Source organism: Aquarana catesbeiana, linkage group LG10 (genome assembly GCF_042186555.1).
Source record: "Aquarana catesbeiana isolate 2022-GZ linkage group LG10, ASM4218655v1, whole genome shotgun sequence".
NCBI lineage: Eukaryota > Metazoa > Chordata > Amphibia > Anura > Ranidae > Aquarana > Aquarana catesbeiana.
The window spans coordinates 145,265,701-145,289,343 of record NC_133333.1 but is presented as its reverse complement, the minus strand read 5'-3'; the positions used below and the strand labels follow the sequence as shown (position 1 = coordinate 145,289,343).

The 23,643-nt window shown below is 42.7% G+C and overlaps 1 protein-coding gene across 1 annotated transcript in view; it reads left to right on the top strand.

Annotated features, from left to right (window-relative positions):
• Nucleotides 1-6,482: 6,482 nt before the first annotated feature.
• Nucleotides 6,483-23,643, top strand: part of LOC141110072 (coiled-coil domain-containing protein 63-like) — a 195,977-nt gene continuing 178,816 nt past the window's right edge. The window contains exons 1-2 of the mRNA XM_073601296.1: nt 6,483-6,633; nt 10,142-10,209. Coding sequence (XP_073457397.1) covers nt 10,143-10,209 — 67 coding nt within the window. The 5' untranslated portion in view covers nt 6,483-6,633; nt 10,142. The remainder of the gene's footprint in view (nt 6,634-10,141; nt 10,210-23,643) is intronic.

Below are 23,643 nucleotides of genomic sequence, written 5' to 3'. Positions count from 1 at the left end.
TGGATTAGAACACCTGTCAGAATTTATTGCTGTCTGTGCCCCCGTTAGGGAGATTCACCCTCTCTATTTGTCCTGTTTGCCATTATCATTGAAAGTGAAAGTAAAAGAGAATACTATATTTTGGGTTGTCCCAGATAAGTAATAGTGGACAAATCTTCCAATTGGAACACTAGTTCTGGTGACCTGGGTGACCCCAAGGGATTCCCTTAATTTGCAAAGATTTCCTCTCACTTCCTGTTTGGCTATGGGAGAAGAAGTGAAGGTAAATCTCCCTAATGGGACACAGATGGAAAAAATAAACCTTATAGCCCTGCCTTACTCTATCCAAAATGAAAAAAAAAAGTTTTGCCTTTAGTTCTACTTCAGGCTCATGTGAAAAGGGCTCGTCCACTGTCTACTTAACCACTTGCTGACCCCGCTATAGCCAAATGATGGCTACAGCTAGGCCGGCTAGTTCTGGGAGGCCATCATGATGGTCTCACGTGATTGCGCCCGCCCCGTGCCTGCTGCAGGACGTGGGCGGCGCACTCAGTGATCACAGTGTCTGTTGGACACTATTAATCACAGCCAATCTGCTGCTCTTTACCAGGTGATCAGCTGATCAGTATCCAATCACAGCTGGTCACGGATATAAACAGAAGCCAGTTATCGGCACACCTTTCCACATGCTGAGAGAAGAGAGCCGATAACCGGTTTCTCTAAAAGAAACATGTACATTGATAATCAGGGCTCTGATTATCAATGTCCTGATTATCAGTGCAGTCCCAACAGTGCCCACCACTGCTGCCAATCTGTGCCCACCAGTGTTGCCAATCAATGCCCACTAGTGCTGGTAATAAGTGCCTATCAGTGCTGCCAATCAGTGCCCACCAGTTCTGCCAATTAGTGCCCATCAGTACTGCCAATCAGTGCCCATCAGTGTCACCTATCAGTGCTGCCTATCAGTGCCCATCAGTGCCGCCTATCAGTGCCCACCAGTGTCTCCTCATCAGTGCCCACAGTGCTGCCTCATCAGTGCCCATCAATGGCCATCAGTGCCCATCAGTGCAACCTATCAGTGCCCATCAGTACAGCCTCATCAGTGCACATGAGTGAAGGGGCAAAAATTTACTGTTTGCAAAATTTTATAACAAACTATTATTTTTTTTTTCAAAATTTTCAGACTTTATTTGTTTATTTAGCAAAAAAATAAAAATCCAGTGGTGATTAAATACCACCAAAAGAAAGCTCTAGATGGAAGCTCTATTTGTGTAAAAAAAATGATAGAGTACTGTTTGGGTAAAGTGTTGCATGACCGTGCAATTGTCATTCAAAGGGCGACAGCGCTGAAGGCTGAAAATTGGCCTGGGCAGGAAGGGGGTAAAAGTGCCCAGTAGGCATATGGTTAAAAAAAGTCCTGCCATTGGAGACATATGGGGGGTTGTAATTGCTTACCTTCATCCAAAAATGCTTGGTCTCTGGCTGTTGTGCTGATCCAGGGCTTCAATACATTCAACATCACTCACCCGGAACAAATATGAAGATTAGAAATGTCAAAAGTCATTATATTTGCATCATATTTATGCGCTTGATCAGGTTCACTATATCAAACACTAAAACAAAAGGATCAGCATGGTAACTACGCCTTCATAACTGATGTTCTAGCAGAACTCCAGCTTTGGGAAATATTGTAAAAACCTATTAGCAGTTTTCACTTCAATCCTCTCTTTTCCTCGATTGCTGTCCCTAGCAGACACCACACTGGATGTGTGTCTCATCATGCTGGCCTGCGATCACATGGGAATGCTGTAGAGAATGGCGTTTATGTCACTACATTTAGTCATCACTCACTCATCATGTGACCAGCTAGAAGAAATATATTAGGATTATATGCGTGTGGGAAGAGTTGGACTGCTGTTTGGCTGGTGGCCTGAAGTTGGCACTGTACCCTTGGGCTGGCAGAAAACGCTTGGGGACTAATTTGTCCCCTATTATGGACTCCAGGCGGCCATTTTGAAGAGGCTGGCATCTCCTATTGGATGCTGAAATCCTGCTTTGACACAAGTGCTTAAATAGGCAAATTCTGCACCATTTGGGGTGCCTACAGCGTGGGAGTAGGTCAGCGATGGAATCCCACTTGTTAAGGAGAGAGTAGGAACAGTGAGGTACAAATATATATGAAATCAGTGCTTAGGATATTCTCCAAAATCCTGTGTGCTTATGTCTTTGTACTTGTGGTGAGCTGCGTGCAGGCAGCCAATATCAGTGAATGGAACCGTATCAGTTGTACGGATGCATCCACGCAGAAAACAGGATCTTGTCTGCAGCAACCAATCAGCTTCTAATGTTCATCCCCTCAATTAGGCTAGGAGATGTGCCAGTAGACACTATATCAATTCTTGGAATACACCCGTATTTTATATAAAAGATGTTATGATTGAAATCCGTAAATTCGAACATTCGTAAATTCAAAAATCCGGAAATTTGAACATTCGGAAATTCAAAAATTTGAAAATCTGAAAATAAGAAAGAAAATCCGAAAATTTTAAATAATAACTACTGGTAACTAACTAACTAATAATAACTAACTATTAAATTCTAGGTATTGGAATTTCCTTTCAAATTTGGCTGTTAGTCAATGTAACAAATACGAATCTATTCAAAGTTACGAATTATCTGAAATAATGAATGCCGTATCTAAACAAATGGAACGTAATGAATTATTAATAATAATAATAATAATAATAATTAATTTTTAAAAAATTGTTATTGTTATTTATTATTATTAATTTGTTTTGTTCCATTCGTTTAGATATGGCATTTGTTATTTCGGATAATTTGGAACTTCAGATAAATTTGTATTCGTTATGTTCTCTAACAGCCAAATTTGAAAGGAACTTCCAATACCTATAATTTATTAGTTAGTAAGGAAACAGTAACTCAAATAATCACTAGTTACAACCAAGGTATGTAGAATACCATCTCTGAATGCATAACACATTGAACCTTAAAGCAGATGGGCTACAGCAGAAGACCACACCAGATTCCACTCCTGTCAGCTAAGAACAGGAAACTGAGGCTACAATTCGCCGAGGCGCACCAAAATTGGACACTAGAAAATTGGAAAAATGTTGCTTGGTCTGATGAGTCTTGATTTCAGCTGCAATATTCAGATGAAAGGGTCAGAATGTAACATAAACAACATGAAAGTATGGATCCATCCTGCCTTGAATCAATGGTTCAGGCTGGTGGTGGTGTAATGGTGTGGGTGATATTTTCTTGGCACACTTTGGGCCCCTTGGTACCAATTGAGCATTGTTTAAACACCATGGCCTACTTGAGTATTATTGCTGATCATGTCCATCCCTTTATGACTACAGTGTACCCATCTTCTGATTGCTAATTCCAGTAGGGTAATGCACCATATCACAAAGCTCAAATCATCTCAAACCGGTTTCTTGAACATGACAATGAGCTCACTGTACTCCAATGGCCTCCACAGTCACCAGATTTCAATCCAACAGAGCACCTGATGCCAACAAATCTGCAGTAACTGCGTGATGCTGTCATGTCAATATGGACTAAAATCTCTGAGGAATGTTTCCAACACCTTGTTGAATCTATGCCATGAAGAATTTAGGCAGTTCTGAAGGCAAAAGGGGTCCAACCCGGTACTAGCAAGGTGTACCTAATAAAGTGGCCAGTGAGTGTATATCCTGCGGGTTTGGTGCACTTTCTGAAAAGCAGGAGTTTTGGTGCGCATTCAGAAAGTGCACCACACCTGCAGGATATAATAGAAGTCTATGTTAAAGCGCAGCTAACCCTGGAAAGTCCAGCCTGGTACTAGCAAGGTGTATCTAATAATGTGGCTGGTGAGTGTATGTTAGAATTTATAATGCATGTGCTCAGGGCATCTGTGTGCAAGAGCCCTTACACTGAGAACATTAGAAGGAACAGACTTTCAGTTATCACCACTGCTGGTTTGTTTTAGGGCTCATTCACATGAGTGCTCAGCCTCATACAGCATGGAGAGCCATCTATTTACGTTTTTGTACCTGTGGCGAGCTGCTTGCAGGCAGTCCATATTGGTGAATGGAAGTGTTTTAGCTGATTTTGACAGCATGGATGGTGTGTGGCCCTGACTCAGAGCCTGTGCATTCAGGTCTGGGCTTTAAATTAACATTAATTTGTCCAATGTGAGCCACAACTGCACATAAAAAGCATCAGAATGCTCTATAAAATTGCAATATTATTGCTCCTCAAGAACTGTATTATCAGGGTTCACGCACACAGGGTTTTTACAGGCATTTTATATACCTAGTGTAATTTCCCGATTGCCTACAGAGCTGCATGTGTCTCATACAGCATGCCATACAAGTGAATGGCTTTATGAATCCAAGATCCTGCAAATCATTTAACTAAGCATGCGTGTCTGGCATCATTTCCAAAAGCATTGGATGCATATGTGTGGTTAAACACTAATGCAAAGAAAAGAAGCACCAGCGTTTACAAGAGCACAGCGGTGTACAGCCATTCACTTTATATGGCAGGCTGTACAGGGCACATGTGTCACCCGGGGTACAGGAAAGCACAGAGAAATTACAGTAGGCATTTGAAAGGCCTGTTAAAAACCAGCGTGAAAGAACCCTTATGCTCTGTTCATGCCATGCTGGTGCATCAAAGCAGGTACATGTTCAATGCTTGTCACGTGTACGGCGGCCTATTCATTTCAATGGGCTTCCCTACATGTGAGAAACGCTCAAAAGAAGTCTCTGACCCTGAGAAATCATGACACAAAGAAAGACACAGGGCTTCGGCAACATGAGTTTTGGCGCATGTGTGTTTGCAGATGTGTGGGGGTCCCATTATGGAATGAGAACATGCATGTGTTGGCAGATATGTGGGGGTGCCATTATAGAATGAGAAAATGCATGTGTTGGCAGATGAACGGGGGTCCCATTATGGAATGAGAACATGCATGTGTTGGCAGATATGTGGGGGTGCCATTATAGAATGAGAAAATGCATGTGTTTGCAGATGTGTGGGGTGCCATTATGGAATGAGTAAATGCATGTGTTGGCAGATGTGTGGGGTGCCATTATGGAATGAGTAAATGCATGTGTTGGCAGATGTGTGGGGTGCCATTATGGAATGAGTAAATGCATGTGTTGGCAGATGTGTGGGGTGCCATTATGGAATGAGTAAATGCATGTGTTGGCAGATATGTGGGGGTGCCCTTTTGGAATGAGTAAATGCATGTGTTGGCAGATATGTGGGGTGCCATTATGGAATGAGTTAATGCTTGTGTTGGCAGATATGTGGGGGTGCCCTTTTGGAATGAGTAAATGCATGTGTTGGCAGATATGTGGGGTGCCATTATGGAATGAGTAAATGCATGTGTTGGCAGATATGTGGGGGTGCCCTTTTGGAATGAGTAAATGCATGTGTTGGCAGATATGTGGGGTGCCATTATGGAATGAGTAAATGCATGTGTTGGCAGATATGTGGGGGTGCCCTTTTGGAATGAGTAAATGCATGTGTTGGCAGATATGTGGGGTGCCATTATGGAATGAGTAAATGCATGTGTTGGCAGATATGTGGGGTGCCATTATGGAATGAGTAAATGCATGTGTTGGCAGATATGTGAGGGTGCCATTATGGAGTAAGAAAATGCATGTGTTGGCAGATGTGTGAAGGTGCCATTATGGAATGAGAAAATGCATGTATGTGCAGATATATGGGGGTGCCATTATGTGGGGTACTAGACGCCCATGTGAGGGTTGTGTTTACCAGCACATGTTTCCTGTATCCCTGTGCACGTAGTCCCATTGATGTCTATTGGGACACAGCAGCTTCACGGACACAGCCCTTGTGTTGGAATAGGACATCTTTGTGGGAGCGGATGCGTGTCCCTGAATGTAGACGGTGTGAGTCCAGGAACCCACACTCGTACGGTTGTCATATTGGGACACATCGCTATATCCAAGACATCAATGGGATTGCAGGCATGGGAATGCATGGAACACTTGTACATCCCTGTGCAGGTAAACATGGGCATGTTCATTGTGGGAAATCGCACAATTTTGCGTTCGCTCCTGCAACGCACAAATGTGACAGTATCCTATTCTCAAATTTCAGGAAAAAAAGTTGAAATGCAGCTATTTCTTGTCAAACGCCACATTTTGTATTCAAATGCATGCAATTAAGCTGTGTTGTGTTTGCATAGAAAAGCTTTGATGTGTTATGAACACCTGTATACACAAACTCCTAATCCCGTGTATTTTATGGGGACAAATACAATAATAATGATTCCTCTCCCCCCAAGTAATAAATGAAGGATCGTTTGTCATCAGCAATCTGTGTTCTCCATTCTAATGAATGTAAAGCAGAAGGAGAAGAGTCTCAAGTTACTTTCTACAACCACAACCCCTCCCTTCCTTTGTGTATTGGGGTTGCTTAGTAACTGGAAAGTGACACAGAGCTTTGTGTTGTCCCTCCCAGCCTTACAGTGATTGGTGGATGATTTCACTGACCTGCTACTTCCTGGATACCGTCTCCAAGCAAACATCACTGACAACACTGAGCCAAGCTCAACCAAGAGTGTACTAGAGAGGAGCACAGATATCCCAAACTCATCACCTCTCCGAGAATCAGGTATTGTCACAGGGGGAGATCAGCAGAGTCATACACATATATATAGATGCTTCTCTGCAATGACTTTATATCATTCTCTATGTATAGACATAGAACTCTAGATATGTTACTTAGTTCTAAATCAGTGTGTAAATTATAACCATCATTAACCCCTTAATGTCAACTACCAGCGCTCCTTAGTCCCTGTTCACACTGGCATTAGGGACGCGTTTTCGCCACTCCCCCAACACCCTGCAAAGTAGCCTACAATGGATAATACGGACAGCAGACAGAGCTCTTCACATCTGAAAAACATGTGCGACAAAAAAATAAAACTAAATTCAAATATATAGGAAAGCTCCATAAACTCGCAATCCAAGGTTTTACTATATATATATATATATATATATATATATATATATATATATATATATATATATATATATATATATATATATATAATATACAGTGTATACATTTTCTATCATACTCTCTCAACAGATCTGTGTTTTTTACCAACCCTGACCACTGGCAAGTTAACATTGCTGGTAGACATGCCTGTATACATTGCTTTTATACAGCATGTTACTGTATTCAATGAATGGGACCCCTCCTCAACCACATTGCTACCACATCTAATATATCTGGTTGCAGCATAGCACGGAGGGATCTCAACCCAAAAATAGGTGTTGAGGAAGCGACATATCACCCCTGAACCACCTGTCTGCCAACTCTGAACAGCAAACCACCACAGATTGCTTTTCAGAGGTGTCAAAAAACATGCTGCCTATGTGACCGAGGAAAACAAACAACATTGCCTGTCCCAACTAATCACATCTGCGATTTTTGTCAAACGTCTACCAGAAGAACTATAGTAAAATATGAAATGACAAAGTGCTGTAATCCATAACCAGATTTTTTTTTTCATGCTCTCATTACAGTAACCTCTATCAGATTGTATAGTAGGAGTTTCTGCTCAGGTCTTCTGGGTATTACAGCGCCCCCTGTCCTGTGCTTATGTGTTGTATATACAGTGTGTCCAATGCACAATAGTCCCAGATTAGAGTTTTCAGGGAATTAAAAAGAGGTCCTAATATGATCTCTATTATTTTCCTAGATGCCCAGAAGGTCAGTGCATTGCTCTCTCTTTCTTCTTCATTGCCCTAAACAGGATTGTCATGTAACCACAGAACTCCTGTGCCATTGTTGACCTTCTTCTGAAAATGCTAGTTCCCTGGCTATCATGCCAATCCAGTGGCTTTGATGCATTTTGAGGCCCTGACCCAAGACAAGGATAAATAATAAATAATAATAATACATTTTATTTATAGTGCACTTTTCATCAAAAGATCTCAAAGTGCTACCGGTTAAAAACAACAAAAAAAAATAAATAAAATTGAGCAGTTTATACGATGAAACTAATATCTAGAAGGATCACTTTCTAGGGTCTTGACTCAGAACAAACACCACTTGATGCATGCTTGTTCTGGGTGAAAAACACAAAGTATTGAAGTCAGAGGATGAGTAAGGCAGCCAGGGAACTAGCATTTTCAGAAAGAGTTCAGAAATGACAGCCTTTGTATTTCTCTCAATTTGGATTTCCTTGAGATCTGATTGATTGCTCTGGATTAGTGCACATGTCATACAGGCATTGAATTTTGCGTTGCCATAATAAATGAGTCTACAGTTCCAGTAGAAGCACTTGTATATGTATGTATGCAAAAGAAATCTTTACATTCCACCTAAAGGGCTCATTCACACCCACAGACTCATGTTACGGTGCACAACAAACGTCCAGGGCTGGGACAAGGGTGGGCAGAAAGGGCACATGCCCCAGGGCAGGGTCTCTATAAGGGAGGGGTATGTGGAGCTTCAGCAGCTGCCGTCTCTCTGCACTTCACTGACACAAGTGACTGCAGTGTCAGCAGGGCTCTTCTTTTGTTGGAAGTCAGTGACACCACTGAAGCAGGGACATTTTTTTCCCTTCTAGTGACACCACTGATAAAGGGACATTTTTTCCCTTCTAGTGACACCACTGATAAAGGGACATTTTTTCCCTTCTAGTGACACCACAGATAAAGGGACATTTTTTTCCCTTCTAGTGACACCACTGATGTAGGGACATTTTTTTTCCCTTCTAGTGACACCACAGATAAAGGGACATTTTTTTCCCTTCTAGTGACACCATTGATAAAGGGACATTTTTTTCCCTTCTAGTGACACCACTGATGCTGAAACATTATCCTTCCAGTGACACCACAGATAAAGGGACATTTTTTTCCCTTCTAGTGACACCACTGATGTAGGGACATTTTTTTCCCTTCTAGTGACACCACTGATGTAGGGACATTTTTTTCCCTTCTAGTGACACCACTGATGTAGGGACATTTTTTCCCATCTAGTGACACCACTGATAAAGGGACATTTTTTTCCCTTCTAGTGACACCACTGATGCTGAAACATTATCCTTCCAGTGACACCACAGATAAAGGGACATTTTTTTCTATTTAGTGACACCAGTAATGAAGGAACATTTTTCCCTTCAATGACATCACTGATGCTGGAACATATTTTCCTTTTAGTGACACCGCTGATTTTATTTTTTTCCAGTGACAGCACTGACTCGGGGAAATATTTTCCTTTGCTACTGTTACCCCCATATTTGTGCAGCAACTTTAAGCTCTTCAGTTTGCTTCAGTGTACCACAAACATTGGTACTAGTACATTGTATGCCACAAATATTACATATGTTTGGGCATGTGTCACTAGCTATCATTAGTAAATAGATTGGAAAGTATATTATTTTTACTGATTTTAACCTTTTTCTTACATTTCTTCGGTTGCTTCCTGGTTTCTGGCCTAGCAAATGATATCATACATCCCGAGTCTTCAGGAGAGGAAGAGGGTTTTCTCAGCTAAGCACACCCTCCTGCCTGCATGCCTGAGCTAAGGGCAGATGAATTCCAGGAAGTAAATGCTACATTAATCATCTGCCCTTACTCAAAATGGTCACGGCCAGAAATGATACAGGGTGTTTTTCAAATTGATTTCTCAGCAAAATAAATCATGCAGACATGACTGAATGGGGGAGTCTGCGTTAAATATTAAAAAGAAATGAAATAGCGTTTTTGGTTTGTGGTGCTCAGATGCACTGCAGTTCTGCTTTAATGTCATTTTTTTAACGTATCATGTTATTATGCACTGCACCCGGTGCAGTGCGTTCATGTGAACTAAAACTATAGGACATAAGGCAAAATGCCTTGTTTTTGTTCTGAACTTTGCGGGGAAACACCTCTGGTGTGAATGGGCCCTTACACAAATATAAATGTGAGCTGGTAGTTGTGTTTGGCATCAGGACGTAGCAAGATATCTGTATTTTTACATATTTATTGTAATATTAAATATCTATTAGATGCAGATCGGTGACAGGTCCTCTCTGATGATTGATGTGTTGATATAATCAGTTGTATTACCTTCACAATTACCATCCATATTAATTGTTTCTTTTTCTTTATAAATATGATTGAAGAATGGCCCTGAGAAGATCAGCTTCCAGCATCCGCTCTGATAGCAGTGATTTGGACATGGAAGGAATGGGTAGGTTTGATTTTTATATACTGCAGAAAAGATAATGGGGCTTCCGCCATTTTGTCCCCTATAGTGCTGCTGACAACAGATTGAAATATAGCAAGCTATGGGAGGCTTGGGTTCCTTTGTTATTGAAGGTTTTTACAGCACAATTGATGTAGAGCAGTTTGAAACAATGTCAGAATCACTTTCACTCTTTAACTCCATGCTGTCATTACACTATTCAGCAACAGATTTCACACCTCCCTCTGACACTAACAGGTACATTTTATAAGCTGCTGTTTAGCAAGAGTTAGGTGACCAACAGCTTGACATTTCGTTGTCGTTAGTTGGTATTTGATTCTTAAGCTCCGTACACTCAATCGGACTTTCCAACGGGAAATGTTCAATGACAGGCTGTTGGCGGACAATCCGACCGGGTGTATGCTCCATCGGACAATTGTTGTCGGACTTTCCGCCAACAAATGTTGGCTAGCATGTTTTCAAATTTGTGTTGTCGGACTTTCCGATTGTGTGTACACAAGTCCATCGGACAAAAGACCAAAGTACAAACACACATGCTCGGAAGAAGCGATCAGTCTTGTAAATCAGCGTTCGCAATGGAGAATTAACATTCATGACGTGGCAAATTATGAAATCTCCAAATGCAGCGCACAATTCTCTTCTTCTTTAATGGATAATACTGAAGCTGCTTTGCTGGTGATACTGATGGAGTTATTTGTAACACATTTTCAAAGGCTTTTTTTTTCTAGTGATATCAACAATATTATTATGTTTTTTTTTTTTTATTTGGGCAAGTTACCACAACACTATTATACCGTAGTTTTTAAGAACAAAGATACAGCTATGTTGGTGTCCCTTGTTAATTTTACATTGTATTTTTTAAAATGTAGCTGCCTACTCTCAAACTGTCATTTGAAGTAAAACACATAGCCAAGTATTATTCTACACAAGTTTTTTTATTGTGTATTAAAAAAATATAAAAAATAAAATTAGACATGCTATCTGCCAATAGAACTTAACCAAAAACTACATTCTATACATCCAAAAATACAGAAAACATACCAAATCTAATCATTATTCAACCAAATAAATAATGTCAACGCAATAACTCCAAGGCCAATAATAAATAACACGTTATCTCCTCCGATTCCGCAACATGTCTGGTTGACGAACAGCCGTTCAGAAATGAACTGAAAAGCACAAAATGAAAAGTGCGAACTTAAAAGCGCGAATCAACACTCACCAAACTTCTACTAACACGAGGTTAGCAAAAGGAGCCCAAAGGGTGGCGCAAAAGAGCTGAAAACCACATAGTACGTCTAGTACGTCACTACGTTTGTAATTGTTGGCCAACATTTGTGTGACTGTGTGTATGCAAGACAAGTTGGACCAACGCCCTTCGGACAAAATTCCACGGTTTTGTTGGGGGAAAGTCCAATCATGTGTACGAGGCATAAAAGTTCAGCTGGGTATACTTCAGTGGATTTTCAAATGACAATTTTTGATTTAAAAGAGAAGCATGGCCAAAGCTTATTTGGTCCTACTTATCTTCTGGATCACAGGCGTGCACTTACTTGTGCTTTCTTGTGCCCCAGGATAAAGCCTGCTGGTGGCTGATGTCACAGAGCCACTCCAGTCTCTGAATGCATCCCGATAATAATATCGCCATCCACCCAGATGCCTGACAAGCAGCAGGTTAAGGCTCAGCATACCACTGAGAGCCTGAGACATCTGCTCCTGTCCCTTCCTCAGCCTGGCGCTCCAGTGAGCACTGGAGGGGCAGAGCAGAGAGTGGGTGACTGACAGTCACTGCTCCCTGCCCAGAGCGGACCGAGAACTGAGTGATCAGCAGGCACGTGATCCCTCAATTCTCAGGCTTAGAGCAATGCTACAGCAGGAAGGTATGTATATTTTTTTACTATGGGTTTGGTATGTATAAGTATGGATTTAAGTATGGGTTTAGAAAAAACAAAACATTTATACTCACCCATGTAGTTGCAACATTGATCCTATGCCGCATCTGTTCCCTTTCAGCTCTACACCAAGAACTGAACAATCACGTGACCGCTGATCGCTCAGTTGTTGGGTCCTTATCATTGGAGTGCAGGACTGTGGAGGGGATGGGTGCAGCTGGCTCAGGCTCTTATTGGCCTGTTGAGAGGCTGAGCCAGCCTCCAGTCAGGCATCTGGGTGGATCCCAACATTATTGTTGGGATCCGTGCAAAGCTCTGAGCTGCTCTATGACATCAGGACTGTAGCTCACTGTAGACTGTGTTGAACAATATTTGTTAAGCTGTCAAATGTACTGAGAATCTTTGTACAAATTTTTGTTCTAAAGTCTAATAGTGTATACCCAGCTTTAGCATCTGTGTGGGCAAATGGTTCAACAACACTTGTATATCCAATAAACGTGATGGAAAACATATGCAGTGGCACTATACTTACCATTGTAGCGCACCCCCTAAGGAGCCACAAGTAAACCGGGATCCACCCTGCCCACCCCCCACCCTGCAATGCAAGGCACGCCAAATGTGTGTGTGCATCCAAAACACCTCAAGTGTAAAAATGCAAAGCAATGTAAAAAGTGAATGTGAGACAGCAAAAATAAACCCCAAAGAGTTATGGAGTAATGACAATAAAAAAGACCAGCAGTCCACCTGAAAAGTGTCCAATGATTGGAGAACTTTCTCTTCAATCTTCAACCGAAGACAATAAACCAAAAGGCAAGAAAAACATTCAATTAGGAAGATGGGTACTCTTACCAGATCTGTTGGACACACATACCATACGGCAGTGCGTCTAAAGAGCTTTGGGATACTAGATCCCCAATGGTGAGGTGATGCCAAGGCTTGAAGGATATCTTGCGGGCCGCAGACTCCAATCTACATGAGGTTTGGAGATGGTTCCAAACAAAGATTCCAAAGCTGTCGGCCACCAAACCATGCCAAAGGGAAGATGGTCCAAGTATGGTCATCAGTACTAAAGCATGAGGAAAAAAGAAAAAGGGGGCTCCACATGGCGCAGGTCAACCAAAATAGGTTTATTATGATAAAATACCATGTAGTATAAAAATATAAAAAGTGATCACAAAGGTACAAAAATGGCAATGTGGGAAGCAGGAGGCGCTGGCCCAACGCATTTTGACTCACAGATGGGTAGATTTTGATATTTGTAAGGGGTCAAGTACCACCTGTTTAGTATTTTTGTTGTTGTATTGAGTTGTCCCAAAGGTTGGTGCAAGAGGAGGCTTTATTAGTAATTGCTATAGCTTTTTTCCCATTGATCCTTTGTAATGTTAATTGAAAGGTCTTTTTTCCATTTGGTCATGTTGGGATTTATATATATAGATATAGATATATATATATAGATATAGATATATATAGATATCTATATCTATATATATATACCATAATTTTCTTTTAATGACTTATCTCCATGGCAACACAGTTAATGAGGAAAGATTCAACCCATTGGTATGATACAATGGAGATCAATGGAGATGTCAGGAACACACGTTTTTTTTTTAAACTCTGTTTACTGAACTGTTATACAAAAGTATAAAAAGTGCATATAAGTTCACAATGACAGTACTTGTATAAAACAGAATTACAAGAATGCACATTTTTAGTATAAGGGGAAGGGTTAGAACTTATGACCAGTATGGGTGTCACTGAGACAGAAAAAGAGGGAAAATCTGCAGAATAAATATATTCTGATATAAATTTAACTCAACCTTTGCTCTATTTATATAGTTAGATTTAGGTTAAAGTATAACTAAAGGCAAAACTTTTTTTTTAGTTTTGGATAGAGTGGAAAGGGATAAGAACGCTTGTCAGTTTTTATTGCTGTCTGTGCCCCCATTAAGGAGATTCACCCTCTCTATTGCATAGTTGCCAACATTGGGAAAAAAATTTTAGGGACACTTTTTTGGCTGTAGGCGGAGTCTTATTATAATTAAGGGCGTGGCATGCGTTTGTAGGCATGGCACAGGGGGAAAGTAAAAATGTGGCGCTCGAAAGTGAAAAAAGGGCGTGGTTTATGCAAAACAGTGGGCATGTCTTAAGTGGGCGTGGCTCAAAGGGTGTGTGGTTAGTGTCTGAGATGAATGAGGGATGGAGAGGGAAAGGGATGGAGGGACAGCAGGCAAATATGTGTATTCTAGAAAGCTTAACAACCAGTAGATAAAGATACTCCAAACACCTGGTGTTAGCACTTCAATCATCCCGGGACACCATGGTTGTTATTATCATTATTTCTATTATTACATTGTAATATAAAATGAAATCATTCAACTCACCATAATGCCGAAACAGTGGGATCCCTGAGCGTGTCACCTGCCACGTCGCCTCCACCAGCAGAGTCCTTCCTTGCATCAGGTGCCCCCCAGCAGAGTCCGTCCTTGCATCAGGTGTCCCAGCAGAGTCCATCCTTGCATCAGATGTCCCCAGCGGAGCCCCCCCTTACATCAGATGTCCCCAGCGGAGCCCCCCCTTACATCAGATGTCTCCAGTGGAGCCTCCCTTACATCAGGTGTCCCCAGCGGAGCCCCCCCTTACATCAGGTGTCATCAGCGGAGCCCCCCTTACATCAGATGTCCCCAGCGGAGCCCCCTTACATCAGATGTCCCCAGCGGAGCCCCCCTTACACCAGGTGTCCCCAGCGGAGCCCCCCCTTACATCAGGTGTCACCAGCGGAGCCCCCCCTTACATCAGGTGTCACCAGCGGAGCTCCCCCTTACATCAGATGTCCCCAGGGGAGCCCCCCTTACATCAGATGTCCCCAGCGGAGCCCCCCTTACATCAGATGTCCCCAGCTGAGCCCCCCCTTACATCAGATGTCCCCAGTGGAGCCCCCCTTACATAAGATATCCCTCAGCAGAGCCTCCCTTACATCAGATGTCACCAGCGGAGCCCCCCCCTTACATCAGATGTCCCCAGCGAAGCCCCCCTTACATCAGGTGTCACCAACTGAGCCCCCCTTACATCAGGTGTCACCAGCGGAGCCCCCCTTACATCAGATGTCCCCAGCAGTGCCCCCCCTTACATCAGGTGTCACCAGCGGAGCCCCCCCTTACATCAGGTGTCACCAGCGGAGCCCCCCTTACATCAGGTTTCCAGAGCGGAGCCCCCCTTACATCAGATGTTCCCAGCAGAGCCCCCCCTTACATCAGATGTCCCCAGCGGAGCTCCCCTTACATCAGATGTCTCCGGCGGAGCCCCCCCTTACATCAGGTGTCCCCAGCGGAGCCCCCTTACATCAGGTGTCCCCAGCGGAGCCCTCCCTTACATCAAGTGTCACCAGCAGAGCCCCCCTTACATCAGGTGTCACCAGCGGAGCCCCCCCTTACATCAGATGTCCCCAGCGGTGCCCCTCCTTACATCAGGTTTCACCAGCGGAGCCCCCCTTACATCAGGTGTCACCAGCGCAGCCCCCCCTTACATCAGGTGTCCCAAGCGGAGCACCCCTTACATCAGATGTTCACAGCGGAGCCCCCCTTACATCAGATGTCCCCAGCGGAGCCCCCCTTACATCAGATGTCTCCAGCGGAGCTCCCCCTTACATCAGGTGTCCCCAGCGGAGCCCCCCCTTACATCAGGTATCTCCAGAGGAGCCCCCCTTACATCAGGTGTCCCCAGCGGTGCCCCCCCTTACATCAGGTGTCCCCAGCGGTGCCCCCCCCCTTACATTAGGTGTCCCCAGCGGTGCCCCCCCTTACATCAGGTGTCACCAGCGCAGCCCCCCCTAACATCAGGTGTCCCTAGCGGTGCCCCCCCTTACCTCAGATGTCCTAGTAGGAGGGGGTATACAAAATAATGTCTCCCTCCGCCGGCTGCATGGTTACAATAGAACCCCCGCCCATTTCCATAACAGACCGGCAGCGGGGCGGGGGGGGGTAGGCAGGGCGAGGCGGAGTGGGGCGCAGGGTGGGCGGCGATGCTGGAGCTTTGTCTAGCCACCCAGCCGTTCCTGGTCTCCTTAAAAATGGCGGACCTCTAGTGGCGGCGGCAAAAATTTGTAAAAAAAACGGATTTCTCGGGACATTTCCCAGGAAACAATAAACTCGGGAAAAGAGTCCAAATCCCGGGAATGTCCCGGGAAATCCGGGACAGTTGGTAAGTATGCTATTGGTCCTGTTTACCATTATCACTGAAAGCGAAACTAAAGAAATGGGGATGTCCCCAGAAAAGTAATAGAGGGGAAATCCTCCAATGGGGACACTAGTTCTGGTGACCTGGGGGGGCCCCAAGGGACTGCCTTTGTTTGCAGGGATTTCCTCTCACTTCCTGTTTGGCTATGGGAGAGGAAGTGAAGGAAAAACTGGCAGGGGTTATAACCTACCTTGCACTACCCAAAAAAAAGAATTGCCTTGTTCTACTTTAAAATATTTTCATTACTTATTCATTACCTAAAAGGAATCAAAGAATTTTGGAGTAAAAAAAACAGTAATGATAAACAAGCCTTAAAATGGGCTTTCCATCAGTAAACTTGGCGCTTGGCCCAGGTTAGCAACTGTACGTGCCTGTTAAAATAAATAAAAAGTACATAAAGATAGTCCAAGAAAGCCAGCTTGCAATTTCAGATAATGGTTCATTTCACACATCCCACTCTTTTATTATAGTGGCACAAATGAACCTTTAACCCAAATAAACACAGGCACAGGAAGAGCTTTGTAGAGGAGAGTGAAATGCAATTTTGTACAGGATGCTACAACACTTGCCGGTGATTGCACACTTTATGTCAAGTAAAAAAAAAAAAAGATTTTTAAAGCACAGAACAAATGATATGAGTCTGACAAGTTTATAAAATTCTTGAAATAGTAGATTGATGGTACTGTACCTTTGGTGGATATACTTGGGTACCAATTGATGTATTTGACAAAAATATTCTGGAGGAAACCCAATGGGGTGTCTAGGTGATGAGTGGACTGTTTGTATGAACCGAGCAACTGGAACAGTGGCATCTGACTGTAGAAATGATGTTTGGGTTTTCATGTGTTGACGTGCGTTGACATGAATTTTGACATGCGTTACCTTCCCTTTCAATGCAGTTTTTAATTTGGAATTTGGAGTGGATAAGGTTAACAGCTAATGACCAAGGCTTGTAACCAACAGTTATATAAAATCATTGTTATTGGGGAACATGTACCAATGAAAAAAAAAAATTTTTGATTCCATGTGGCCATGATCAAGGATTTTTTAACGCATTGACATTTGGAAAGGAAAAACGAGTTCTAAATTGCTAGCAAATTACATCTCCCTTCTGGCTTCTTTTTTCTAAGGCAAAAAAAACTATAGATTCTAAAGGCCTCCCAAAATACATAGAAAACACCTGAGGATCTGTTATGTATTGTGGGGGACCTTTGGAGGGGTTTGTGTGTGTTTTTCTTGTTTGAAAAATATAATTAAAGACCCGCGCTGTGGATATAAAGGTGTGTAGTAGGGCTGCTGCTGTAGTGCAAGGTAAATACCCCAAAAAAGTGACAAAAAATGACAACAATGACTCAGCGCTGCACCTATAAACTACTGATATGCATGTATACAAACATCAACATATATAACATAATAGCATGTATAACAAAATAAAGTGCTCAGTGCCAATATAGTGCAGATAAAGTGCAATCAATAAAGTCCATCAGATTGGTGACACATTGGAGTATATTTCTGGTGACTTCCTGTGCCAATAGAGTGCAGATAAAGTGCAAACAATAAAGTTTGTCAGATGTGAGATACAGGGTTGGTGACACATTGGAGTATATTTCTGGTGACTTTCTGTGCTCCTCTCATGGGTCCCCACTCACCAGATGAAGATGATATATAAGCCTGTATATCAAGATGATGTCTCCCGTCCACCGAGTAGGTTGGTGTATCGTGCCTTTAGGGAATAGAATCTCCTTACCTCCACCACATGGTCAGGGTCCTACACACTTTACACGATCAACGATTGTTGTAGCAAAGTTTGGGAAAATGAAGGAAAGGGGACATATAGTGTAATACTGCGAGATTTTATTAAAAAGGTTTAATATCATTACACTTACATCAAAATCTTAAAAACGTGCAGAAAGTGCCGCCTTGGCATCCAAACAGCCTTTACAGATTCTCTTTAGCTTGACGTGTTTCGCCCCTCCCACTGAGCGTCATCAGAAGCTTATGGAGTCTGTGATTGGCTGTCTTATATATTTTAAGTGCCACCCACTACACCCAATGCGTCCCACTACTCTCATTGATGGCGCAGTTCGAAATTAACATTACTTCCGTTTTCCGCCGGAACTGGAAGTGACCTATGAGCCGGAACCGGAAGTGATCATCGGCACCGGAAGTGATGTAACCCTCATTGATAGAAGGTAAACACCAACACCCTTACTTCCTGTGTTAACAGGAAGTGGCCAAACGCCATCTTAACACAGGAAGTAAGGGTGTTAATGTTTTGTACTGCCAGTGAACACTGAGCTCATCCATACTCCGAGGCATAGCTTTACAAATAACCAGGGCTTTTTTTCTCAAACAATAATTTTCAAAAACAATATTTTATACTTTCTGCTGTAAAACACATTCAATGATATCAAATTTCTTCATCAGTTTAGGCCAATATGCATTCTGCTACATATTTTTGGTAAAACAAATCCCAGTAAGCGTATATTAATTGGTTTGTGCAAAATTTATAGCATCTATAAACTATGGGATATTTATTTATTTATTTATTTATTTATTTTACTAGTAATGGCGGCGATCAGCGACTTATAGCGGGACTGCGATATTGCGGCAGACAAATTGGATACCTAACTGACACTTTTTGGGGGACCAGTGACATTATTACAATGTCCAGTGCTAAAAAGATGCACTGTCACTGTACTAATGACACTGGTAGGGAATAGGTTAACATCAGGGGCGATGAAAGGTTTAACTGTGTGCCCAGCTAATGTCTCAGTGTAGTTGGGGAGGTGCTTTTACTAGTGGAAGGCATGGGTTGTGTTTCTGCTTTACAGAAAGACAGGATCCAAGCCTTCTGTTCTGACAGAATAACAATCTGCCTTGTTTACATAGACAGACTGCCATTCTGTCAGTGTACTGAACGATCAGCGGGTCCCGGCGGACATCGGGTAAAATCACAGCGGGTGCGAACCGCTGGCGGCGCCCCCCACTGGCGCCCAAAACCCAGAAGTGCAGGATCACGCACAGCGCGGCCGCCCTGTAACAGTAAATCTGCTATGGGGCAGTCGGCAATTGGTAAGTAGGCGCATGAATGGGATATTCATCTAAGAATAGCATTTGGTTGAGGTTATATCCCAACCAGGTACACAAATAGACATAAAGGAGCTGATTTACTAAAACTGGAGAGTGCAAAATCTGGTGCAGCTCAGCATGGAAACCATTAAGCTTCCAGTTTTTTTTTTTTTTTTTTTTGTCAAAGCTTAATTGAACAAACTGATTTTGCACTCTCCATTTTTAGTAAATCAACCCCATAGTTTTTTAGTATATTCCAGCCATATCCGGTACTCCACTGTAGAGAATATTTTTGTAATCCAGGGACTGCAAGATGTTTATATGCCTCAGTTCAACAAACACCTTTATCATATGTAATCCAAGCACAATGGAAATGCTCCACCACAGCGAGATGAATCCCACGTGAAGAATACATCAGTTTCAAGCATGATGCTCCTAATTGGTCCTGCTGTGCACAGATAAAGCAACCAGTGCCTATAGACAATATCACATGGGACATTCCGAGCAGAATATTCAGCAGAATTCGTTTCAATGATGATGTTTTTCAAGCATAAGAACAATGATGTCTCTGTAGTAAATTCAGCTTCCAGAAGGTGTTCCAACATAAGGAGATAAATCCTAAATAAATGCTAATCTCCAGAGACCCGCCATGTAGTGTCCCTGTGATCTGAAAATCTGGAGGGTGCAATGTCTTTAGTGATGGCTTTCTCTTAAAGTGTTACTAAACCCAGGACCCTGCATTCACTATATCTGGTCTCCCACAGGACACAGAACAAGGAAATGCAATTATTTTAGTAAATATAAACAGCTAAATCCATACTCCGAGGCATAGCTTTACAAATAACCATGGCTTTTTTTCTCAAACAATAGGTGCTGGAACTCAACCATGACCCCCCAAATCCACACACACCCTCCAAATCACATCAAATAGTGGGTGTGGCAGTCAAATTTCACGAACAGTAGGAGGGTCTTAAAGGGGCATTAAATATCAGGATTGCATTACATACAGAGTGCAGAGTTCAGGGGGGTTACATACAGAGTGCAGAGTTCAGGGGGGTTACATACAGAGTGCAGAGTTCAGGGGGGTTACACACAGAGTGCAGAGTTCAGGGGGTTACACACAGAGTGCAGAGTTCAGGGGGGTTACATACAGAGTGCAGAGTTCAGGGGGGTTACATACAGAGTGCAGAGTTCAGGGGGGTTACACACAGAGTGCAGAGTTCAGGGGGTTACACACAGAGTGCAGAGTTCAGGGGGGTTACATACAGAGTGCAGAGTTCAGGGGGGTTACACACAGAGTGCAGAGTTCAGGGGGGTTACACACAGAGTGCAGAGTTCAGGGGGTTACACACAGAGTGCAGAGTTCAGGGGGGTTACATACAGAGTGCAGAGTTCAGGGGGGTTACACACAGAGTGCAGAGTTCAGGGGGGTTACACACAGAGTGCAGAGCTGTCACTTGTAAACACAGAAACCAGACTTCTATGTTTACAAGTGATTGTGGTGAGCAGGCACCAAAGGGTTTGAGCCAGAGGTGGTGGAACTGAGTTCCACCAAGTTCCCCCTGAAAAAAGCCCTGCAAATAACTTATTTTACTGAATTAATTTTATAAATTGTCCACACTACTGAGAATAAATATTGGTCCAACAAAATTGTATTTAGCAGCACATCACTTAATCTAAAGATATGATAATAAATCTGTAGAATATTGTTATCCAGAATAACAGTAGTAAGGAGGGGGCCTTGTGGTACCCATCTCCAGGGCCTTCATTGCTTGCTCTGGGTCTCTTAATCTTCTCACCTGAAGGGGGAAGACCTTCTGATCCTCTTTGGCATTACATCTTGCAGGTCTTCAATCACTGTACTCTCCTCACTAAGTCCTTTCCACCCCTTTTAAAGCTAAGGGGGAGAATCACCAGTTTGGTGCGACACTGTACCCAAATAAAATGTATGTCTTTTTTTCCCTACAATTAGACCTTACTTTTGGTGGTATTTGATCACCTCTGCGTTTTTTATTTTTTGCGCTAAAAAGACTGACAATTTAACCGCTTGCCGACCAGCCGCCACAGTTATACTGCGGCAACATGGCTCGGCTGCGCGAATCGCCATCATGTGCGTCGGTTCCGCTTTTGTCCACTAGAGGCGTGCCCCCTGCTCGCCCACGGAGCCAATGCAATCGCTCGGGGCACACGGAGAACTGGGATCTGTGTGTGTAAACACAGTTTCCGGTTCTCTGAGGGGAGAAGTGACAGATCATCTGTTCATACAGAGTATGAACAACGATTTATCTCTTCCCCTACACAGTCCCCTCCCCCTTCAGTTAGAACACACACTAGGGAACACATTAACCCCTTGATCGCCCCCTAGTTTTAACCCCTTCCCTGCCAGTGCCATTTTTACAGTAATCAATGCATTTTTATAGCACTGATCGCTGTATAAATGCCAATGGTCCCAAAAATGTGTCAGAATTGTCCGATATGTCCGCCATAATGTCGCAGTCCCGATAAAAATCCAAGATCACCGCCATTACAAGTAAAAAAATAAATAATAAAAATGCCATAAATCTTTCGTCCTGTCAGGGGAGAGGAGACAGATCATGTGTTTCTAGTATATAGGAACACCGATCGGTCTCCTCCCCAAGTCAGTTCCATCCCCCCACAGTTATAACACACAGTGAGGGAACACATTTAATCCCTTGATCGCCCCCTAGTGTTAACCCCTTCCCTGCCAGTGACATTTATACAGTATTCAGTGCATTTTTATAGCACTGATCGCTGTATAAATGTCAATGGTCCCAAAAATGTGTCAAAAGTGTCCGATAGCAGATCGCTGCCATTACTAGTAAAAAAAATAAATAATAAAAATGCCATAAATCTATCCCCTATTTTGTAGACGCTATAACTTTTGCGCAAACCAATCAATATACGCTTATTGCGATTTTCTTTTACCAAAAATATGTAGAAGAATACATATCGGCCTAAACTGAGGAAAAAAATAGTTTTTTTTATATATTTTTGGGGGATATTTATTATAGCAAAAAGTAAAAAATAATGCGTTTTTTTTCAAAATTGTCGCTCTTTTTTTCCTTATAGCACAAAAAATAAAAACCGCAGAGGTGATCAAATATCACCAAAAGAAAGCTCTTTTTGTGGGAAAAAAAGGACATCAATTTTGTTTTGGTTCAACGTTGCACGACCGTGCAATTGTCAGTTTAAGTGACGCAGTGCCGAATCGCAAAAAGTGCTCTGGTCAGGAAGGGGGTGAAATCTTCCAGGGCTGAAGCGGTTAAAAAAAACCCAAAACAATATTTTATACTTTCTGCTGTAAAACACATTCAATGATATCAAATTTCTTCATCAGTTTAGGCCAATATGTATTCTGCTACATATTTTTGGTAAAACAAATCCCAGTAAGCGTATATTAATTGGTTTGTGCAAAATTTATAGCATCTATAAACTATGGGATATTTATTTATTTATTTATTTATTTTACTAGTAATGGCGGCGATCAGCGACTTATAGCAGGACTGCGATATTGCGGCAGACAAATTGGATACCTAACTGACACTTTTTGGGGGACCAGTGACATTATTACAATGTCCAGTGCTAAAAAGATGCACTGTCACTGTACTAATGACACTGGCAGGGAATAGGTTAACATCAGGGGCGATGAAAGGTTTAACTGTGTGCCCAGCTAATGTCTCAGTGTAGTTGAGGAGGTGCTTTTACTAGTGGAAGGCATGGGTTGTGTTTCTGCTTTACAGAAAGACAGGATCCAAGCCTTCTGTTCTGACAGAATAACAATCTGCCTTGTTTACATAGACAGACTGCCATTCTGTCAGTGTACTGAACGATCAGCGGGTCCCGGCGGACATCGGGTAAAATCACAGCGGGAGCGAGCCGCTGGCGGCGCCCCCATGTGGCGCCCAAAACCCAGAAGTGCAGGATCACGCACAGCGCGGCCGCCCTGTAACAGTAAATCTGCTATGGGGCAGTCGGCAATTGGTAAGTAGGCGCATGAATGGGATATTCATCTAAGAATAGCATTTGGTTGAGGTTATATCCCAACCAGGTACACAAATAGAAATAAAGAAGCTGATTTACTAAAACTGGAGAGTGCAAAATCTGGTGCAGCTCTGCATAGAGACCAATCAGCTTCCAGTTTTTTTTTTGTCAAAGCTTAATTGAACAAACTGATTTTGCACTCTCCATTTTTAGTAAA